This window comes from Miniopterus schreibersii (genome assembly GCF_964146895.1).
Source record: "Miniopterus schreibersii genome assembly, chromosome: X".
NCBI classification, from domain to species: Eukaryota; Metazoa; Chordata; class Mammalia; order Chiroptera; family Miniopteridae; genus Miniopterus; species Miniopterus schreibersii.
In genome coordinates, this window is record NC_138104.1 from 98,176,822 (window position 1) to 98,193,548 (window position 16,727).

The following is a 16,727-nucleotide window of genomic DNA, read 5'->3' on the forward strand; positions in this document are numbered from 1 at the left end:
CATTTGTCCTAAGTGACTAAAGTAGGGTGAGAGGAATATAACTGGAGCTTAGACTATGCAAGGGGCAAAGAAGAATAAACTAGTAATTCTTCACTCTCTGAATGGAGAAGTGTGCCTGATAGGGTATACACAGAAGGCATTTCTGATTGGCTCCTTTCAAAAATGTGTTGAACAGCAGTGCTCTTTTTAAATAAGAAAACCACACCAAGAGAAAAACCAAGTTCCTTTAAAAAGTAGAATTCTGGGAAATATAATTATAAGCTACTTGCAAGAACTTGTTTCAAAAAGTGTAACTTCATGAGGTAGAAAAGAAAGTCCCCAAGATTTTTCCCTTGGGAGTCCCATCTAAGTCACTAAGGACTAGTGGGAGAAAGCAGTCACAGCTATGAAAGGAGTAGTCACATCATGTTTGGATAGCTCGGTCTGATATGGGTTCAGTTTCCAAGGGCTAGTTCCTGCTCTGTTCAGTCACAGGTTGTAAGGAGTATTCTTGCCAATCTGGGCACTGACCACAAGGACGCAGGGGAAGGATGAGAGAATCTGAAAGGGCGGCATTGACACACTATCCTAGAAAGCAGCCCAGAGGACATCCCCTATTTGTGAGACATGGAACATTAATTTTAGAGAAGGCCAGTGTTGTTAAAGAAATTTAAGTTTTAGGAAGAGATGAAAAAAGGGAGCAGTGGTGACTTGTTCTGAGCTATGATATGGGCAGGGCTTTAATAAACTGCCATCTCAAATTTGGGGCTCTGTTTAGTGAATCACCTTACACTTATCTCTGTTAATATAGGATTATAGCTTTAAGCATGTTTTTTAGGTTCAAGAAGCTATTTAAAAGTCAGAAATTCCACTAGAGTTTGAGCTTTCACTCTAAGTTACTTAACCACAATAGTTTTCAAATAAAAACTTGTTCCAGAATGTCTTTCCTAGGGAAAAAACATCTTCCCTCAGCAGTTCTTTTGAAAGTCTCTCAATTGAGGTCAACCTAACTATATGTAAAGAATCATATTTCCCAACTTGAATACAGGTCTATCAATTTGATTTGGAAAAATAATTTTTCTTTGCTTGATTTTGTTCTTTTTGCTGAATGTATTACATGTACACAGGGCTTTCCTATATTTGCATTTGACGAGAAGCACCACAAGAAGCAAAACCTTTTGTATTGTTGCCTCACCTGTGAATGACTGCAAATAAATCCTCAGTTGTTCGAGGTTTGTTTGGAGACACAAACACACCTTCCACTTCAGTCTGAGAGTCTTCACTAAGTGGTGAAATCATAGAGTCATCACTTGGTGACGATTCTTAAATTAAGAACAAAAGCATCTTTAGGAGGAAGTCACCTGCATACTGCTGTGCTTCACTGACTCAGGGGACAAATAAATTACCTTTCTGCCATTTTTAAAATGAGAGAGATATCTGTCAGGTTAGTTCCTCAAGAGCAAAAGCTTTTATCTCAGTTGTTTTAATGAGGGAAAAGAAATAGTAGAGGGATCCCAACACCCCAGGGCTGTACAATGTTATGGGGAATGTAAGAAAGAAAAATTTCAGGAAGTGCCATGACACCCCTTTCCATAGTGACAAACTGACCTTTCAGTGGAACCTCATCCACACTTCTTTGGGTCTCCTCTGCTCCGCTGTTATCAGAGGCACTTTTGGCTGAAATACCTGAAGCAATATTTTCCTGCTCAGAACATTTTTCAGGGCATGGATTTACAGTTGATAGCTCTGCTTCATAGCTGATATCCCCAGGCACTTTGTCATGGTGGCGGCTCATCCCAAGTTGATGCTTAAGTTGATTACTTATGTCTGTGGCTCTAGTTGATGAGTTTGACTGAGATGTGAGCACATCCACGGACTCAGGATATACAACTTCCTCCCGATCTACAGAGGATGCCTTTTGGACCTGTGCTAGGGTTCCATCTAGACCAGCTCCATATTGTAGTATTTTACCATTCAAATCATTTGGGCGGGCAGTAGAGACCCTCTGAAATCCTTCTGTGGGAAAGTCACAATTTTTACTTGGTGTGTATTCTGGAATAGGCTGACTCTCCATATGTATTTGGTCTTTTGTAACACTTGAATCTAGAAGATTGCTACCAGCTGAGGTTACTGTTTCAGGATCACAATGATTCTTCACATCGAAAGCACGCTTTTTTTCTAACTGTAGTTTATCTGATCCCGTCTCAACTGCAGAGGAGTCTAAAAAGGACAATATGTTGTCCTCAGTGGAGTGCTGACGTGATATTGATTTCTTAGCTATATGTGGCCTAATCTTACCCGGAGACAGGGCAGCCATTGTGAGAGTGCTTTGCTCTAAGTAGGGAAGTTCCATATTGTTGCCTTCTTTTTGCTTAATTTCTTCAGACTTATTGATGGACTTAAGGTTAACAGATTTCAGGACTGTTGGTGTGATTGCAAGGGACGGTGGAGGATTCGACCTCAGTGTTTCCCCTACTGTGTTCTGCTTATTATGACTAAAAATATGCAATGGGTTACGGTGGTGGAATGGTTTATTCAAGACATGAAGAGCACTTAGGTCAAGATGGGTAGGAGGTATAATTGGAAGTTCAAGGTCTTTACTTAGTGATAGCGCTCCATCTTTTAAAGAGGGTTGCTGCAGTGAAGATTTCCTTTCTGGGACTTTCGGTTTTCTTTTGCTACCTCCAGGAGACAATGGACCAGAAAAGAAAGCTGTAGGGAAAGAGGATGTTGGTGTTTCAGACTGGCTTGAGTAGCCACTTGATGGAGATGCCAAGCCAGCTAGCTTTTCTGGTGAAGCCAGTTTAAACTCATTGTCAACCGAAGGAAGGGATGGGGTGGTGGCTCTTGATTCTGACTGGGATGTTTGGGATTCAGAGCTCTCTGGAGATTTGATACATTCGATAACTGTGGTACCTGTAGCAGTGCTTGAATTAGATAAAGATCTGTAAGGATCATTTGTTTTCAAGTCATTTAGAAGCCAGAGGTCTGCATAGTGAGTTGAATCAGCACCTTCCTCTTTGAATGGTGTAATATCTGAAGTGTCTAATTGAGGTTCTTTAATACCATGTTCATTCTGGTTAATCCAGGAAGGTTCCTGCTTGGTGGAAAGACTGGTATTTTCCATTCGAGAAGGCGTGTTGGAGAAATCAAGAGGCAGCTTCATTTCCCTGGAACTGTGAGGCAGAAGCTGGCCACTGCTAATCTTTGGTTCTTTCTTCTCAGAAATCTCTGCATTTCCATCGGACTTCCTCAACGATGAGCTCCTTTTAGGTGGGGTCGGCTTTGCCTTTGGTTTCCTGAAAGAGATGCTTGGTCTCCCCTGCCTTCTGTGGTCTAAGTAGTCCTGCCAGGCACAGTCTGGAAGAGTAGGAGGAGCTCCAGTGCCCTGGCCATTCTCTGGGCCCAGGGATGCATAGTGACAGACATAATTCTTACTACCTTTGAGACCACAGTCAAAGTGCATGGAGGTATAGTATCCTTCTGTGTCCACTGAAAAGTGAGAGCTAGTGTCAGCTTTGTCCGATGGAGACTTTTCCAGAAAGCTGTCATAAGTGGCCATGCTTGTGAAGCTTGGGCAGCCCAAGCTGTCTGCCTTGGGGCGCTCAGGACTAAAATCATGGTGGCAGGAGGCATCATGATGATGGTGTAGGTAATTCCACTCACTGTCACTTGTGTTGCTATTATTGGGGTCATCCAGAAGATCTGCCACAGTGGAGGTAAAGGAGTTTGCCCGGTGGCCTCTCACTTTATCCAAGTGGTCATTGTACTGCTCTGTCACAAAGACACTGGCATCCTCATTAGCATGAGGGGCCGTATTTAGTGACAACTCCGAGTCACAGTGTGAAGAGCCAGTGAGGGGAGGAGAAGCTGCAGGAGGGATTGTCTCTGAGGTCTGTGAGGGGCATGTGGAGCTGCTCCCACTCCAGTTGCCACTGGATGACTGGTGGTCATCTTTCTGGTCCATGTGGCTGCTGAGGAGGACACCAGCTGTGGAGATGCAGTGGATGGGGCTCCCAAAGGTGTCTGAGTTGGAGGAGATGTCACAACTGCCAGAGTCAGCAGCCATTCGGGACAGACGGGACCTCCCTCTCTCACTTAACTTGTGCTGGGGGCTGTGCAGATGTTGAGAACAGGCCAGATCCAACGCAGGCTGGTGTTCCTGGGCACTTGGGCTACTGGGAGCCTCACTACAATCATTAGGGGTTCTTTCTTGGTCACCCACAAAAGGCTCCTCCTCTTCATATGCTGAAGGTTTAGGACCAACTTTGGGTTCAGTGTCTCCACCTCTATTACCCTCCCGGGGAAGACTCCGAGATCTTGTGCGGCTGCTCGCTGCAGTGTTAAACATGGTGTCACCTTTGTCTGCCAACGCAGAAATATTGCCAGCAGAATGTGAAAGGGAAGCTGCAATGCTTTGACCCCTTTGAGCTCTGATTCTCCTTCTGGATGGAGCAGCAATCAAAATGTCCTCAGTTTGGCACTCTGAGTCCCTGGTTCCAGATCTCCTATTGACAGTGTTGGAAGGGTCTGGATTTGTGTGTACAATCACATTCCTTTCCCTGGCCACAGGTGATTCATCCGAATCTAGGGTACATGGAAAGCATAGTGAGATATTTTATACAACAGCATACCAACAAACATTCTGAGAGATGCCCACAAATCTGGGTGCTAGCATGTTGGAGCTTTTACTTACAGAAAAAAAAAAAAATCAGCATAAAAAATTAGGAGGCCTAGCTGGTGTGGCTCGATTGGAGCATCATCCCATGCACTGAAAGGCTGCAGGTTCAATTCCTGGTCAGGGCACAAAGCTAGGTTGTGGGTTTGATTCCCAGTGGGGGCGCATACAGGAGGCAACCAATTGGTGTTTCTCTCATACATCTATTTTTTCCTCTCTCTCTCCCTTTCTCTCTCTCTAAAATCAGTAAAACATATCCTCGGGTGAAGTTAAAAAAAAGAAACAGAAGAGTTAAAATGCTTTGGAGAATCTCTTTCTGTCTCTGCCTCTCTCTTTTTCTCTGTAGACAGACAGATAGATATAGATATATAAATATATACACACATTCTCTCTATATGTATGTATATATATTTAGAAAAGATATGCTTTTACATCTTTTGTTAATTCTCTCTTTCTTCAATATCAAATTACTTTGTCCCAATAAGTGACTACTATTTTTTTAAACTAAAGTCCATTTTATCTTCTTGGCCACTATTCATTTTTATTTTGTAATATAAACATAATGAAATAAAAATCTTACAATTCACTATAGGAAATAAAAGTCTTATTTACAAAAGATGATACAATAATAATAATAATAATAATAATAGTAAACAACACAGAAAGAGATATCTTAAACACATTGAACAGAAAAAATAGGAAAAATCTCATCAAGGATATCATGTTAATTGAGTATGCTAGGAATTTACCTTTCCAATTATTAATGTCATAAAAATGTATCTCTTCAAATAAAAGTATACTTTTAAAAATGAATCTTTCATTGAATCTTGTTACTTTTCAGTCATAATTTCCACCTTAACAAAACTTTTAAAAATTAGCAATAAAACCTGAATGTATATGCCTAAATCTATAAGGTCAAACCTTCTCAGTCAAGAACAGAGACTTAAAAAGTCATACTACCTGGCTTGTTGAACACAAAACAAATATACACCATTTTAAAACCTCTACAAGTTATAGCATTGACTTTTTCAAAGTAAGCTGGTTAAAAGTTGGCTTCTATTTCATCTCTTTAAAATCGGCACCCGACAGAACGTTAACCAGTAACAGTTTTATACCACACCTATTTCTTGTTGGACTCTTCTGGGGATACCAGAGATGGTTTTCCTCCTCCTCAGTTTTCGTCTCCGCTGTAGTACTGATTGTGAATGAACAAGAGAGCAGCGTATACTAGCCTCTCTGTCAAAACCAACTCCTGCAACCCACAAATAAATCTCATTAGCCTTCAGAAATGGCAAACACCTTTTCATTTCCTTGGAACACAGTGATATTTATTGAAGTAAAGGAAGAATTTGGATTAAGCCTGTAAACAAATATAAGGGAACCCTTATTCAGCTCTTATTTAAATTATGCTGCAGTACATTAAGCTTTACTTCTCAACGCAGCTCTCCACAACAGCTTGAACTGCCAAAAGTAGCAAGAAGAAAAATCAAAAGAAAGAGGAGAGCCCAGCCGGGCGTGGCTCAGCGGTTGAGCATCGACCTGGGATCCAGGAGATCGCAGTTCGATTCCCGGTCAGGGCACATGCCTGGGTTTCGGGCTCGATCCCCAGTGGGGGATGCAGGAGGCAGCCGGTCAATGACGACTCTCTCATCATTACTGTTTCTCTCTCTCTCCCCTCTCTCTTCCTCTCTCTAAAATCAATAAAGATATACTTTTTAAAAAAAAAAAAAGAGAGACAAATAACATCAAAGAATAACCTTCACATAGAAATGACAATTTAAGGATTAAATCTTTAGTTACTCCTATTTACTGGTCTATTTCTGGGCTCTCTGAAGCTGATATCTATGCATAGTAGATTCATAGCCAAGATGTCAACCTGAATTAGTTCAGCTAACATTCCTGACCCATCTCTTCATTAAAAGTATCTTTGTATTTTTCCCCTGTACCCACTATGCCCATCCCCCAAAACACACACATGCTGGGGAGAAACAACAGCCTAGAGATGAAATCATCATATAACTGTCTACTTTCTTCTACTGACTAAATTGAACACCTTTTGGTTTAGCACCAGTGTCTTATCACTATATAATAAAAATTCAAGGTAGTCACCAGTTCTGTAGTTAAGTGGATCTACTTTCAGTACCAACTGTAAATAAAGCTGGAATTCCCAGTCTTTACAATGTATGTGTTTCCTTTAGTAAACACAGGGAGCAAACCATGATACCTGTTAGTTTCTGTCTCCATAACCACATTATTGATACACTACATTCAGTCGTGCCCAATCTAGAACGCTGAGGATGGAGATGAGAACTTAAACTCCTCCGGCACAAGCGTGTGCCATGGAGTTTTCAGAGTGAGCTTTGCCTCAGGAAGCCATGATACCAAAGTGCTTTGGAACTTGGTTGTCTCATCATTTATCCTGATTGTTAAGCATGGGGTAGGATGGCAAGTTAAACCTTGTTGAGCTATATAATGAAGCAGTTTGAGTTTTGTTTAGCATCACAGTAATAACAGTTTCTAGAGCTCACTTTGAAAAATCTGTATGAGATATCACATGATGAATAATTACAATATTATCAGAGAATTCGTACTAATGGAATTTTCCTTTCTTAGTTCCAACCAAAAATTTTAAAATCCTTCATTCTTATCATAATAATTATAGAACACATGGCATATAGACACAAACACTTTGTGTTATATGAGCATAATCAACAACTTGCTCATTAAAGCTCTTGAAATCAACAGATAATCTAAGCTTTCGTCTGAGAGTTCCTGAAATAAAGCAGAAGTACAGATCTTCCCTTTTCCTGGGAAGACCCAAAATCAAAGAACTAAATTTGAAAACAAGATTTTACTTACAGTGCCATGAAGAAAGCAGGTGCTGCTAATAATCAGATGTCCCCAGAACTGAAGTTAGTTTATGAGGATGCCAAAATGATCCATTTTGACAGCTGAACTCCCCTAATCCATCCCATTTAGATCATGGGGATCAGATAAAGCACACATCCTTAGAATAATTTATTATACAAGTTGAATAGGTCATCTGGAAAATTAACCTCCAGCTCATAACCAGCTGATCAACTAGAACTCTTTTTCAGGAAGGAAATAACTATGCCAGATATCAGGTCATCATTTGCTCCCTACTTTATGTGAGAGAGATCTGAGTGGGGTTAATAATAGCTGTGTCTAAAATGCATCTCACATAACATGCAATCTTTAGTCATGTGGTATCGGGGTGAAAATCAGTCATAATATGGCCATTTTGAAATTTTCAATATGTAAATAAGTTAAAATGTAACTGTTAAAGATGTTTCAAGAAAGCCCAATAAATAGATCACTTAATTTCCATCTTTGAAAGTTAGAATACTTTAAAACATTATTTTACTTACAAAGATTACCAGATCCAATTCTGGAATTTACAATGCTGCCAATAAAATTTTCCAGAAAAGTCCGGACAGGCTTGCGTTCAACCTAGACTAATATTCACACTCTCAGTACACAGGAGGAGGAAAGCAGAGTGTACAGAAGACAGGCTTGCTGGCTTTTAATGTAGAATTCAGCCTTCGTCTATGAATCCATATATTTTTAGGTCAAAAATCCCTAAAATCACTGCAGAATCCTAAACGATCTTTTAAACAAGCCTACCTTCATCCAAGGAAGCATGAAAACAGATTTTATACTCGGTCTGCAGGATCATTACTTGCAGTTTTAGGAACCCAGGGTTTGCTGTTTTCTTTCTTGCGGTGACACGCATCATTATCATATGATTAATCACTGCTGCTTTCTCCATTATTTCAGTCTGCTAAGGCCAAAGAGCTATTTGGGGACTTTTTTTTCCCCCCCAAAAAAAGAAACTGTCCATCATTTACATAACAAGGGTCCCAGTGAAACATATGCAAATTGATGTTCAAAGCCTGACAAAAGCATATTGAACATCTTCTGGGTTGTATTCTGATAAAAAGGTATTACTTGTTCACAAAGCAGTGTTCTTAATTGGTACCCCCAGCAGCACAGGTTTTGAACATATTTACTACACAGAATATTCTGACCCAACTGCCCCTAAGAAAAGAACAGAACGATACCAGTGACATTGATGGGAATAATGCAAGAAGAAATCACTTGAGCATCTTGTTTCATCTTCTCCTCCGGTGTCGGGAGAGGCAGTGCTTTGCTCCAGTTCGTCTGCTTGTCCAGTGTTGAGGGGATATTGTGTACTGGATTTTTCGGCCTCTGCCCTAACATGACATCTGTATCTTCGTCCTCCGGGGGATGGGACTGCAAATGAAGTACATCCAGACTCAACCATCATGGTTTATACATAAACACACATATAAGGAATTTCAGTTTAGTTAAGAAAGATTTGGTCAGAAATAAGCTTTTAGGTCAAAGGAAGAAAGAGTTAGTAAACACAACTACTTGAAAGTTATAATTTCAATAATCAAGTGACACAAAAGGAAACAGTGGGTTAAATAAATATGGTTTTCAGGTCAAATGGAGTTAAGACAAGAGACAAGGTAGCCAGAAATCCCCAAACTTCTAGCTGAAGAAAAATGTGAGTCTCTGATCCAGTGAGAGGTAGATCTACTTTCTGGATACCCATCTTGCCATAAATTCCTATTGAAAATCTTGAAGCTCAAGATGACTAGGATCAAAGGGAGAAGGTGATTTGGATGCCTATGAAACATTGCGGAAAACGTGCCAGAAAACCTGGAGTCAGGAGGCATTCCAGAACACATCACCTGAAGGGCATACCAACCTGATCCGAGAAGCCAGATTAAAACACAAGGAGTTAATTTTAATGACGGACTGTGGAGTTTGTGGATAACATTTTAAAAACACCGTATGCACATGGAAAAGCAAAAGTGAGGAATACCCCCACAACTATAGTGAAAAATATAAATGGTGCTGGGAGGTGGGGTTCAGTGGGTTTCTTTTTCAAATTCGGAAGAGTAAAACAGTCCTTGTCTATTATCTTTCAGCTTTGCACTACTGAACTTTTCTTCCAGCTGTGTAGTTAAAGGCCTTGACTTCCATATGACATCTGAAAATTCTCCATCCAAACCTTTGATAGATATTAATATTGTCTGACTTTGATTTCAGGGTTGGTTTCCTAGCTCAGGTTATTGAAAAGGGTCCATCCCAATTTTGATTTCAGATTATCAAAAAACCTAGTTTCCACTACTGAGCCTAGTTTTATTTCTTTCCACAATTTGGAGGAAGGCAGGTATTTATAGCAAATAAATATTTTTTCCTCTTATTCCATTAGATTTTAATAATATTCTGTCCTAAAGTCAGGACCATTAAATTTTTTTCTCACCCTCACATTTGGAAGTATTATCCCCTGTTGACTCAGAAGATTTCACATATTGTCAAATGAACTGTTCTTAAATGCCCTTAAAGAGAAGATTCCAGAGCCAGTTGTTTAAACTAATCCCCAGCATTTGCTTACCTTGTCAGAGGTATCTGCAAAGCCCCCCAACACACTCAACAGGATATGATTCCCCCCCTTGAGAAAAATGTGTTCGCCATGAACGTTTTAGTAAAAACATTGCAACCTTCTTTCTCTCTTCAGCTTTTGTGCAGATTCCCAGGGAAGCGAATAGCTCAAATAAAGTTGGAGCACAAAAGACTTTGTTTCCTAGGTAACTTCCAAAATGAAAAAAAAGTTTGGTGCATGCAAAAAGGGAGACAGAAAGAGAGGGAGAGAGCACAAGAGCTGGAGAGAAACCCCCACCACCAGACGCCACATTTTGTAGCGATTCCTTCCTTGAATAACAATGGACTGGGAAACAAAGAAAGAATAGTGACCTGACTACAGGCTCAGACCAGCAGCCAAAAGCACTTTTTATTTAATGATGACAGGGACAATTGACTGCCAGAGAATCCTTTTGTCCTGTTGTCTTTTTTGATTTGAGAAGCGGAACCTTTACAGTTTTAATAAATACAAGGCAGTTGGAATTTCTTTCCTCCGAACTACAAAGTCCAGGAGCAGTGTTAGGTAAGGCTCATGTTGAACAGAGCCTTATTTGCAATTTAGGGGTATGTATGTGTGTGGGGAAGTAAATGGGAAAAAGAGCCAATGAATGGCATGGCTGTCTAAATTATATTTATTTAATTCAAGTTAGGAAAACACCCACTCTTTTAATTGATTTAAAAGAATACCTGTGAGTTAGTTGGAAACAACAGAGTTTGCCATAAAGTTAAAAGAGAAGAAAGTGAAAGTGTCTGGAGAGAGTGCGATGGGGTGCAATGGAATGTTTTCAGAACCAATACCTTTCTACTCCATGGGGTCATGTGGCAACACTCAGTGGGGGAGGGCGAACGGGTGCTGTTAAACTATGAACATGAAATGCAAAAAAAAAAGGAAAAATTAAAACATGCTCACAACACACAGTATACCCTGGTTAAGACAAATCTATGATATTAATGAATGAATTTAATGAGATAACTCTTCTCTCCCTCCCTCCCTCCCTCCCTCCCTCCCTCCCTCCCTCCCTCCCTCCCTCCCTCCCTCCATCTTTATTTCATGAGAAGTAGCATAAATAGTGGTTAAGAGCACAGATTCTAGAGGTAGATCGAGTTCAAATGTTGGTTCTACCACTTATTTGCTTTGTAACCAGGGCAATTACTCAACTTATCTAAGGTCAGTTCCCTCGTCTGTAGGATAGACTAATAGTATCTACTCTCCAGGCCTGTTTTGAGGATTAAATGAATAAATATCATAATAGACTTAGAAGAGTCCTGGCACATAATAAGCTCTATATGTTAGTGTCAGCTACTACTATCACTATTATTATTATCCCTACTTTGTAGCTGTGAAAGATCTGTGAAATTGTTTTTGCAAATTTTAACTTTCTATCTCTTCGATCCCAATCCCATTTGCTAATTTGAGAAAGACTGAATTATTTTCTTTCCTTAGAGTGAGTTTATTTTCCTATGAACTACTTGTAAGAAAATTTCCTGTGTATAAATTCCTCCTCTGGACTGTTCAAAAGTTGTCTCTTCTTCATATTCATAGACTGTATTTGATGACAGGGCCAGTTTTTTGGGCATGTGGCCTCTGTAGTCACATAGGACCCCGCACTGAGAAGGACTCCACACTTGTTTTACAGCTGTCACTGTCTTGAAATTCTTAGTTTTTGAATAAGAGGCCCTCCATTTTCATTTTTCACTGGGACTCACAAATTATGTAGTTAGTCTTCTTTGGAGAATAATCTGGTAACCAGAATCCCCTTTTCAGTATCTACTGAGAAAGACATTAAAACTCTTTTAAACTCTAAACCATGTCAGTGATGGATTCAATTAGGCTTCTATTACAGTACTTTCCATGTAGCATGACTTTGATGTAACATGAATTATCCCTGATGTGTCTTTTTCATTTATTAAGTTACACATTTCTAGAGGTCAGGAGCCATATTTCATTTTCCTTTCAGTTTTCCATGATGCCAACATGGAAAGAGCTCTAATAAATTATTTGTGAATTTGCCAGCTCTCTGTTTTTTAACAGTGATGGGAAACCCAAATAAAGTAAGTGTCATACTCAAGATCTCAGGAGGAAACAGGCACCACAGAATCCAAGAGAACTTACCATCTTAGTGCAAATAGGTGAAAACAAATAGAGGGAACCACAAGCAGTTCTTGGTTAAATCAGTGGCATGGTACTGACGTATGCTGGTTCTTATTATTCTTAAGCCTATGGCATACATGCATTTTTGAGGGGAACACTACAAATTTAATACTATTCTAAGTTTCTAAATTTTAACTAACTGGGTTGCTCATTAATTTTTAAGCAGAGCAAATGCCATCTCCCCAGGCACAGTTAATTTTGATCCAGATATTAAGACAAATGATTTTGTAGGGTCTATGGCTTCCCCACTGAAAGTGATAATTTTGATAGATATGGTATATATTGCCTGAGTTCAGACAATTAAGCTGGGTATCTCATAAGAATCAGTCACAGATAGTGATGTGCAGGTCTCAAGTAAGACACTGGGGTATAAAAAATAGAGATAAAACTCATGGAAGTAGGAAAAATGGACCATGACAGCAAAGCCTATGTGGTAAAGGAATTTGTTGCCAAAAAAACCAAAGACTTTGGTATCTCATGAAAGGATTTCAAAAAATCAAACAGCAGGAAACTGCAGGGTAGAAAACATGCTAATGATATTAATATATTAACTTTGGTAACTTGTCTTAAATCTCCTAAGTCAGCTCTCCTGTTGAGTAATTTTTCTAAGAGTGAAGGATAAGTGGTTTTTTCATCTGTTTGAGAAACCCCCCATCCTATTAAACAAGCATGAGGTAACACCTGGTAATGACTAAGGACAGCAAGTCCAGAGAGCTCAGACTGCTCAGTTTGGGTCATCATCATTAAGTCAAGGTCTCTGTGGGTCACACTTCACAGAATATTCCTTTTCAACTAATCAGTCTCTCCACTATTTTGATAGTCACTCCAATCTCCAGCTTGTGAAGGATGAAATTAGGCACTCTTGAGCTTGTGTGTGGTGTGGAAGGAGTATGTTCTTTGGTTCTACCACCTAGACACAAGCACTTAAGTCCCTGCAGATGGTCTATTGATTTAGAGTATTTTGATTTATAATATTCAAAAGGGGTATGGTTTTATTTCTGCCATGAATTAGTAACTGCCTTAGTGCAGTGTTTTAAAGCATCATCTTTCCCGGGTGTTTGGTCAAAGAAAGTAAAATCATTCTGATTATTTCTGATTAGATTTTATGTGGTGAATGTAATAATCAGTTCATAGAATTTTTTTCTAAATTATCATTGAAATAAAACTGCAAAAGAACTGCTACCTCAGGGCATCTCTTCATGGCCCAGCATGCCACTCCTTAATGGGTACAGATGGATAAAGTTAGGAAAGGCTGCATGCTGATCAAACTTGTATGAACTAAATTATTCTTTAAAGGTTCTATTTAAATAAATCCTATTGCTTATTCAGGGTAAGACTTGTAAGGGTAAGAACCATTTCTTGTTCATAACTGTATTCCTATTGCATCAGCAATGCTTGATAAATATTTGTTGTACTGCTAGCACCCCATGTGCCTGGCATAAGCAAAAAAAAATCTTCTCTAGAGGAATAATATGAAATTATGTCCACATATAATTTTTCAGTACAACATCCAGTGCAAAGTCAAAGATAAGGCAAGGAGGAGACAGCATAAGCAAGAAACATCCCAAACAACAGATTATAGAAGCAGACCCATAAGGTCTCCTGCTTTTGGAATTACCACTCCATGCAGCAGTAGCAGTGAACAACCTTGGCTTCCCCAGAAAGTGTGTGGGAAGATTGTTAGACCATTCATTCATTCATTCATTCATTCATTCATTCATTCATTCAAGAGCATTTCTTTGATGAGGGTAAAAATCAGCCCCAGTGGAACAAATAAATTAAAAATAATATCTCCCTTATGAATATATGCACATTCACTGTACAATTCTTTAGACTTTCTTGTACTTTTGAAATTTTTCATAATAAAATGTTGGAGAAAAATGAAAAACACTTTTCTCCTTCCTTTTCCAGGCTTCCATTCTGACCTTCCAATCACTGATTTTGAGACTTTAAGTTGCACCATTTTAGAATCAGCCACTACCAGTCATGCCCATCTTGTCCCTGACAAAAGATGCTTCTTTGATGCTTTCACCCTATTTCTGTCCCTGCTGGCCAATCAGTTATACTCTCAAATCTTTCCCCTTGCTTCCCATAAATCTGCTTCAACAAAAGCTAGAGTTATACTTATGACAGGTGTTCAGAACAAGAAATAATAGAGATTCTACTCAAAAGCAATCAAAGACATTTTTTTGGGGTGAATAATAAAAGAATATTTTCCAAATCCCAATCTTTCTAGTGGTGTGTGTGAGAAAAGTTCATTTCTTCACTTTTGTGGCTATTTCTCCAAAGATCTCAAGATTTTCCCCATCCTTTCTCTTACTGCCAAAAGAAAAAAATCATCCCTCCACATTTTACTTTCTTTTTGGTTTTATTTTATATGCTGATTGGGGCTTATTTTGCTTCAAAACTTTCCAAAAGACATCTGTTAAAATGTTGTGGGTATTCCAGCAGGAAATGCTTTGAAAAATTGGCTTTGGTTTGTGATCTAATACTATATGACACTTATAGTAGTTGACTTTCAGAGCTGATTTATTACTATCATGCTGTCTTAAACATGAAAATATTTACTAGAGAATGGATGTTGTGGTACATTTGAATACAGGAATAAAACCTTAGTTTGAGGATGGCCAATGCAAGACACACTGGATTCCTGGTGAGACGATCTGAGATCTTATTCTCATTCTATCCTGGGGCTTGTTTGTCCTTAGACCAAGTCCCCACATTTCTACACATTTTGTGACCTGTTTGTGAGATGGAAGGGGCCTTGTTTGCCTTATATTTTTCTTCACTGGAGTGTTTGTATGAGTTGTACATAAATATGAAGTATTTTGGCCCTTCTAAAGGCTTAAAGGAGTCTGGCAATACCTTCTTCACTTACTACTTTTACTGCTGCAATTACACAGCACTTTTATTCCCTTGAGACTGTCCCAAAGTCTCCTACTAGCTGTCACTGTACTCTTATCTTCCAAACATGCTTTATAATATTTTTAAACTCATACTGTGCTTCTCCTTTTCCTTTTTCCTCAACTGCAACATTACCAAAGTGAGCAACTGTGGGGGAAAATGATGAGGTAAATAAAAGTTTAGGGTATATCCTATGCTTTCTATGTCCCAAGTCTTTCTTCCCTTTCCTGGTTTATCCTTTGGCAGCCAGGGCCTTCACACTTCCCCAAAGGGCCTGAATGCAAGTGCCCAAACCCTTCACACTGCATTCCCAGCCAGGGAGAGGCTAGAAAGAAGCCCATAGATGCACGCACATTAATGTGCTGAGAACTACTAGTGATAAACCCAAAGGAATAAATTTCTGAAGCAGAATTCTGGACAATGGTTGTAGGCTGGGAGGGAGCTATTTGGGAATAGGTGCCTACTGGGTTCTTCTTTTAACCACATTATACATTAATATCTATTTAAAACACTAAAATGCATAACTATTCAGACTGCAGAAAATGACTTTATCATTGATAAATATGCATTTCCAAATCACACCTCTTTTTCTCTTCCCTGACAGATATTGCCACCATAACATCCTCAATTCTCCAGAGAAGTACTTTGCAAAAAAGAAAGGAAAAGAAAAAACACACACATACAAAATACAGTCATAGTAGGTGATTTTAACACCCCATTGACATCAATGGATAGCTCTTCCACAGAGAAAATCAACAAGGAAACAGCAGCCTTAAATGACACAGATTGCATAGATTGAATTGGTATCTTCAGAGCATTTCACCCCAAAACAGCAGAATATACATTCTTTTCAAGTGCACGTGTAACATATTTAGGATAGACCCCATGTTAGGACACAAAATGAGTCTCAATAAATTTAAGAAGACTGAATCACAGCAGGCATCTTCTCTGATCATAATGGTATGAAACTAGAAATTAATCACAAGAAAAAAATGAAAAACACACGAAGACATGGACACTAAATAAGATGTTACTAAACAATGAATGGGTTAACAATTAGATCAAGGAAGAAATCAAAAGATACCTTGAAACAAATGAAAATGAGAACACAACCACCCAAAACCTATGGGACACAGTGAAAGCAGTCCTAAGAGGGAAATTCATAGCATTATACGCCTACCTCAAGAAACAAACCAAAAAATCTCAAATAAACAATCTAACATTATACTTAAAGGAATTAGAAAAAGAAAAACAAACAAAGCCCAAAGTGAGTAGAAGAAAGAAAATAATAAAGCCAAGAGCAAAAATAAACAAAATAGAGTAAAAAAAAAAAAGTGCAAAAGATCAACGAAACCAAGAGCTGGTTCTTTGAAAAGATAAACAAGAGTGATAAATCTTTAACCAGATGCATCAAGAAAAAAAGAGGCTCCAAATAAATAAAATCAGAAATGAAAGAGGAGAAGTAACAACTGACACCACAGAAATACAAAGGATTCCAAGGCAATATTTTGAACAAATATATGCCAACAAACTGGACAA

General features: G+C 38.9%; 1 protein-coding gene across 4 annotated transcripts in view; it reads right to left on the bottom strand.

The window, feature by feature from the left end:
• The window catches only part of NHS (NHS actin remodeling regulator), a 322,109-nt gene that overhangs the window by 7,166 nt on the left and 298,216 nt on the right, over positions 1-16,727 (bottom strand). For 2 of the 4 annotated variants that reach the window (XM_081126602.1, XM_081126604.1), the window contains exons 4-8: positions 10,931-10,993; positions 8,740-8,932; positions 5,778-5,909; positions 1,588-4,566; positions 1,175-1,301 (exon numbers count right to left, since the gene is read on the bottom strand). In XM_081126602.1, coding sequence (XP_080982728.1) covers positions 1,175-1,301; positions 1,588-4,566; positions 5,778-5,909; positions 8,740-8,932; positions 10,931-10,993 — 3,494 coding nt within the window. The remainder of the gene's footprint in view (positions 1-1,174; positions 1,302-1,587; positions 4,567-5,777; positions 5,910-8,739; positions 8,933-10,930; positions 10,994-16,727) is intronic. The other 2 variants (XM_081126603.1, XM_081126605.1) reach the window with 1 other exon arrangement.